Genomic DNA, 6,022 nt, shown 5'->3' with positions numbered 1-6,022 from the left:
GCGGCCTCCGGCCAGCGTGGCCCCGCCCCGGCGTCGGACAGTCCAGGCGGGCTGGGGCGAGCCGTGCAGGGCGTGGTGGTGGTGGGCGTGCAGGCCGGAGGGCGGCAGCCCGTGCAGCGGCGTGCGGGGCCCCCGGCCCCAGCAGCAGGTTGGAGTGTGAGGCCGCCAGGCTGGCCCGGGGGCCGACTCGGGGGGCAGCGCTGGGCTGCGCGGGGGCGACAGCAGGTGCTCGCGGCTCTGTCGCAGGGCCTCAGGCGAGGAGAGGAGCAGGTGCTCCTGCGACACCAGGCGCGCGCGAGGCAGCGTGAACTCGTAGCGCGAGGCCCGGCCTCCGTCGCCCAGCAGGTGCTCCTGGGACATGACCCGCCGCGGGTTGGGCGCGGGCGCCAGGCCCAGCTCCTCCGGGCCACCCCAGCCCTCCATGCGGTAGCCGCCTCCAGTGCCGGGTCGCCGCAGCGCGTGCAGGGGCAGCGTCCCGCGGGGCATCTCGGCCAGGTGCCGGCGCTTCAGGTAGGCCTCGTCCAAGTCCTTTTCGGCTGGGGAAGAAGGGGCAAGGTGCAGAGTCTCCCTCCCGGCGGCCCAGGGCCTGCCTCCCCCCGCTGCCTGGGGAGCTCCCGCGGGTGCGCCCAAAGGGCCCCGGGTTGGGGCTGCGCACAGCCCCGCGCCCCACTCCACTGCCGGGCGGGAGGCGGGGTCCCTCTCTTTGGCCTCTGAGAACCCCTTGTTTCCGGAGGTGAACCACTCTGGCTCTGGGGGACTCTCTTCACCCCCCTTTCACCTGGAGCACTCTTCCTCACTCTTGGCATTTAGAGTCACTGCCGGGAGGTGCAGTGGAGTTTTGCGGGTAGTGACTCGCAGTTTGGAAAAGGGGATAGAATAGGAAAGAAGGCTAGACCAACAGACGTCCTCAGGATGAAGAACACAGGGTCCAGATAGGGAGGCTCCGATGTTAGGGGATGAAACGGCCCCACGCCTGGGGTTAGTTTATCAGAACCCCCCCCCCCAAAAAAAAAGACAGCCACAGAGAGGACGGAAACAGAATGAGGCTGGTGGCTAGAGCTGAGAGGGAACATGGGCTTCATTTACAAATGTTCTCTACTTCCACAAGTGTTTGAAAATGCCCATGATAACTAGTTTCAAAGCTTTTCTGCAGTTAAAAGTATGCATATATGTGTGCCTCACAGATCGTGATATAAAAAGCATGTCTTAGTGTGGTTTTCAGTTCAAAATGTTAGAAAGCTACTCCACCACCAGGGAAAATCCCCGGCTGGGAAATGCCTAACCAAGGAGACGATGATTGGTTCAGAGAGTGGCATGAGACCAGTGGTATCCAGGCCTGGGGTTTTTGCTGGGATCGCAGTAAAGGGATTCTTTTCTGCCAGGGAGACTTAAGCTGACATGGTAGAATGACAGCCGGAAAATTCATGGGGCAATCTTTGCGATTATGGGGAGAGAACCTGTCTGAAAATGAGGCCAGCTTGTTTAGAAAAGCTGAGACTGTAAAATACTGAAGAAACTCTTGAGCTGCTGGATCCAGCCATATCTCAAGGTAGAGACATGTAGACTTTCCATGATCAAGCCAACAAGAACTTGTTTTCTTTGCTTAAGTTATATTACTGAAAAATGCAATAGGTGTCCAGGTGCAGTGGCACACACCTGGTACTCCCAGCAGCTCAGGAGGCTGAGGCAGGAGGATCACAAGTTCAAAGCCAGCCTGAGTAAAAGCGAGGCACGAATTAAGCAACTCAGTGAGACCCTGTCTCTAAATAAAATACAAAATAGGGCTTGGGGACGTGGCTCAGGGGTTGAGCACTGAGTTCAAACCCCGGTACCACCCCCACAAATGCAATAGGTCTTCAGAGGGTAAACCATGAATTTTCATTAAAAAAGATACCCCAGGTAATTCTAATATAAAATTGCCTTGGGTAATTCTGGAACAAATGTGGATAAAATACTGAGAGACGATCTAAATTTTTAGAGGACTGTAGGGTCACTGTCCAATGCCCTGAACCCAACCCCTGTCCCCTTCCCCAGACTCACCCAGCCTCTTCAGGGAGGAGTAGCGGTTCAGTTCCGACTTCACAGCAGCCTCATAGGACGGGGGCAGGTGCGAGAGGTTGTGGAAGGAGCGAGAGCAGGACAGCGTGGAGTAGTGCAGGGAGGGGCTGGGTGGTGGCAGGGCCCTCCAGTCTGGGGAGCAGGCAGGGGTCAGCCCTGGGTCTAGACCCAACACATACATGGACCCCGGGGTCCAGGCCAGCCTCCTCCCTCAGACCCAGGGTCCAGGCCCAGCCTCCTCCCTCAGACCCAGGCTCAACCCTCCTCCCTTAGACCCAGGGTCCAGACCCCAGTCCTCCACCCATAGACCCACTTAGTCAATTGGGCCCCTTCCCTGGGGGAGGCAGAAATCTGGGACCCCAGCCCCTCAAAGCAATCCAGTCACCTTAGCTGCCCCACACCAGTACCCAGGCCTGTTGCAGGGAGGAAGATACACTGCAAGCTGGCACCTGTCTGGGGTTGGGGTGCAGCCCGTGTGTGCCCCCTCTAACATGGGTGGAAGGAGGACCCCTCCATGTCCACTGGAGGACACGGAGGCTGCCTTGGTGGCTGGCACTGTGGGTGCTGTGAGCAGGGCACAGGGCACCTCACTCCGGTTCCTTCCCAGGCCTGGCTCGGGCGCCCACGGCGGGAGGGAGCCCTCTGCGTACCCAGCATGGCGGCTCGGTGCGTGGGGCTGTTGGCGCTGAGGTGCAGGTAGTTGTGGTGCAGATTCTCTGAGGGGACGGAGAAGGAGGCGATGTCACTGCCCCTGCTGCCCCCACCTCCTGGACAGATCCCGGCCCTGAGCTCAGCCCTCGGTCAGGCCTCACTGGGGCTCCCAGGTCAGACCAGCCATTGGCTGTGTATGGTGACAGTTGGGGACTTGCAGGGGACAGCAGGCGGCACAGGCTCGTGGCTGGGGAGGGGCTGCGGCCACATCCACTCTAAAGTCCAGGCCAGAGAGCCTCCCTCCACCTCCCCACTCATGTCTGCTTGGTCCCTCCTGGCCTCCAGGTGTCCACCCTGACCCATGCTCTCCCCCTGACCATTCAGCCAGTGCATCTCGACACACTGCTGCCCGTCCTCTGCGGAAACCCTTCCTATGGCTCACCCTCACCCATGGGACGACATGGGACTTGGGAATGGCGATGAGGCCTTGGAAATCTGAAGCCTCATCTTCCCTCTCGCTGCTCCTCTCTCTGAGGCCTGCATAAGCCCAGCTCAGTTCTGCCCAGGGCCTTTGCACATGCTGTTATTCTTTTCTGGCTGCCTTGAAGCCCTTCTCTCCCTCCCTCTCTCTCTATTTCTCTCTCCCTCTCTCTGTCCTCTCTGGTACTGGGGATTGAACCCAGGACCCCACACATGCAAGTCACATGCTCTACCACTGAGTTACGTCCCCAGCCCTTTTTATTTTGACACAAGTCTAAGTTGCTCAGGTTGGCATCAAATATGCCATCCTCCTGCCTCAGCCTCCCGAGTGGCTGGGATCCCAGGTGTGCAGCTCTCTGCCCTCCTCCTCCTCTTGCCTGGAGAACTATTCAGCATCCATCTTGAATGTTCCTTCTTATAACTGTTCAGATCCTCTCCTCCCCTCCCCCGACTCCAGCTGAGTCCTCGCTGCTCCCCGTGGCCCTCAGGACCAGGCAGTCTCTCCTTCTTCAGCCCCAGCCTCTCCCTGGCCTCCAGCTGGCCCAGCTGCCCAGGGCCTACGAGGCTGCAGTAGCCCCTCACCCTACAGCTCTTTGGCTCAGACATCACTCTGGGGAGCCCTCCTCCCCTAGGACAGAGGAGACCCTTTTGTCCTCCTTACAGCTCTGGGACGCCTCCTCGGTGCACTCAGAATGCCTGCTGAGCCCACGGGTGCTGAGTGCAGGACAGCTCAGGACGGGCAGAGGCTGGGGGCAGGCCGTGGGCCTGAGGGGGGCTGGGGGCGAGGCCACAGGGATGAGGGCGCGTCAGACCAGGCAGCCCGGTGACACCACTCACCGATGTTGGGGGGCTTCACTGTGCTGTAGAGGTTCTTGGGCGTCCTGGGGGGCATGCTGTCGGGACCCCCAGTCCCTGGGGTCAGGGAGCTGCTTCGGGCCCGGTCTGGACGGGTTCCAGGCCCCGCCTGATGCCTCAGGATGTCCACCAGGGCCCTAAGTGGGACAGAGGGATGGTCAGTGGCCCAAGGCCTGGGGACAGGAGGGAGGAGAGAGGCCGGGCCCTTCCCTCCTGTCCCCTCCTCCGGGGAGTCCCTGGCGCCCTCTCTAGGCCATACTTCCCCTTGAAGGGTCCTTCCCAGCTCGTGGCCCCATCCCATGTGGTCCCTCCACATGCTCCTGGTGGCTCTGTCCCATCCTGAAACTGGAAGCCACAAAGGAGCCCAGTCACCCAGACCCCAGACCTCGCCGTCACCACGACTCCTCATTCCCACCTTTCCCGTGAGCCGCCAGCTCCCGGTGCCCCGACATTGCCCTGGCCTCCTGCCCAGTGTCCCCACTTCTGCCCGGCAGTTTAGTCTCACCCACAGCCTGGGTGCTTCTCCCCCAAGGTCAGGACCCTCCCAGAGCCCCCTCCACAGTTAGAGTCACTCGGCCCGGACTGCTGCTCCTTGCCTCTTTGCTTACCACTTCAGCTGAACCAGTCCCTTTCCTGCTGCTGTCAGGGCACCTCAGGGCCTTTGTACATGCTGTTCCTCTGCCTGGAATGCCCTTCCCAAGATATCACTCTCTTCATGTTTCTGCTCAGACAGGCCTTTTCTGACCACTTCATCTAAACCAGACTTCCCCACACTCTCAGCCCTTGATGGGGCTTTTTTTCCCTTCAAGCCATTACTAATATCTAAAATTATATTGCATGCATACTTGGTTGCAGACACAGGGCTTGTCTGCCTGGCAGGGGAGGTGCTGGGACTGAACCCAGTGTTCCCTACCACTGAGTTACCTCCCACCCCATATTTATCTTATTTTTTTGACAGAGTCTAAGCTGATGAGGCTGCCCTGGAGCTGTGATCCTCCCATTCGGCATCCCAAGTCACTGGGATTACAGGCCTGCACCAGTGTGCCGGGCTGCACCTGCCACGCCAGGACTCTACCCGAACCAACTCAGTTAATCTTCACTACAGTCCCATAGGTCAGGATTGTTACAGACAAGGAAACACAGAGGCCAAGCAGGGCTGGGCTGGGGCTCAGCGGGAGAGCGCTCGCCTAGCAGGTGCCTTCGAGGCCCTGGGTTCCATCCTCAGCACCACATAAAAGTAAATAAATAAAATAAGGGTACTGCGTCCATCTACAACTAAAAAAAAAAAAAAGGTTAAGCTGCTGGCCCTGGGCCACACAGCCCGCGGCAGCAGGACTAGGTTTGTCCAGAAGGCGGGACCTTGTTTGGTCATGCAGTAATCCCAGTTCCTGACCCACAGAAGGTAACTGAGAAACGTTGGTGGAGGCCAGGCATGGTGGCACATTTCTGTAATGTGGGAAGCTGAGGCAGGAGGATCACAAGTTCTTAGAATTTAATGAGGCCTTACCCATCTTAGTGAGGCCATGACTCAAAATATAAAAAGGTCTGGAAATATAGCTCAGTGGTAGAACGCCCCTGGGTTCAGTCCCCAGTACCAAAAAGAAAAAGAGAAAAAAGAAAAAGAAATAGTTGTTGGGTGAAGGAAGGCCGGCGCTCCCCGCTCAGTCATCGACAGCCCAGTGGGCTGGTCTTCTCCAGTCTCAGGCCCCGTCTCCCTGGGCCTCTGGTCCACCCCATCCCTGGAGCCCGCCCTCGCCCAAAGGCTCCACTTCCCACGGCCCAGGTCCCGCCCCCAGGTTCCTACCCTGGCTCCCCAACGCACACGCACCTGGGCACGTTGATCTCGCGGTGCGCCCTGGGCGCGCGGGACGCCTTGCTGAAGGCCACTTTGGCTCCGACGCCCACGGCCAGGGCGAAGCTGATGACCCCGCACACCACATAGGCGGTGCTGCCTCCAGGGCCCTCGCCCCCTCGTCCC

The 6,022-nt window shown here is 59.4% G+C and overlaps 1 protein-coding gene across 1 annotated transcript in view; it reads right to left on the bottom strand.

Moving 5' to 3' along the window:
- The window catches only part of Shisa7 (shisa family member 7), a gene marked incomplete at its 5' end in the record, with an annotated part of 9,516 nt that extends 3,495 nt beyond the window's left edge, over positions 1–6,021 (bottom strand). Inside the window, 7 exon segments of the mRNA XM_015505341.2 lie at positions 14–124; positions 126–180; positions 183–536; positions 2,041–2,190; positions 2,709–2,774; positions 4,027–4,181; positions 5,873–6,021. Of these exon segments, the coding sequence (XP_015360827.2) occupies positions 14–124; positions 126–180; positions 183–536; positions 2,041–2,190; positions 2,709–2,774; positions 4,027–4,181; positions 5,873–6,021 (1,040 nt within the window).
- Position 6,022: the final 1 nt, after the last annotated feature.

The sequence above is a fragment of the Marmota marmota genome, unplaced genomic scaffold (genome assembly GCF_001458135.2).
Source record: "Marmota marmota marmota unplaced genomic scaffold, marMar, whole genome shotgun sequence".
Taxonomy (NCBI): domain Eukaryota; kingdom Metazoa; phylum Chordata; class Mammalia; order Rodentia; family Sciuridae; genus Marmota; species Marmota marmota.
This window is presented reverse-complemented; position numbering and strand designations above follow the sequence as displayed.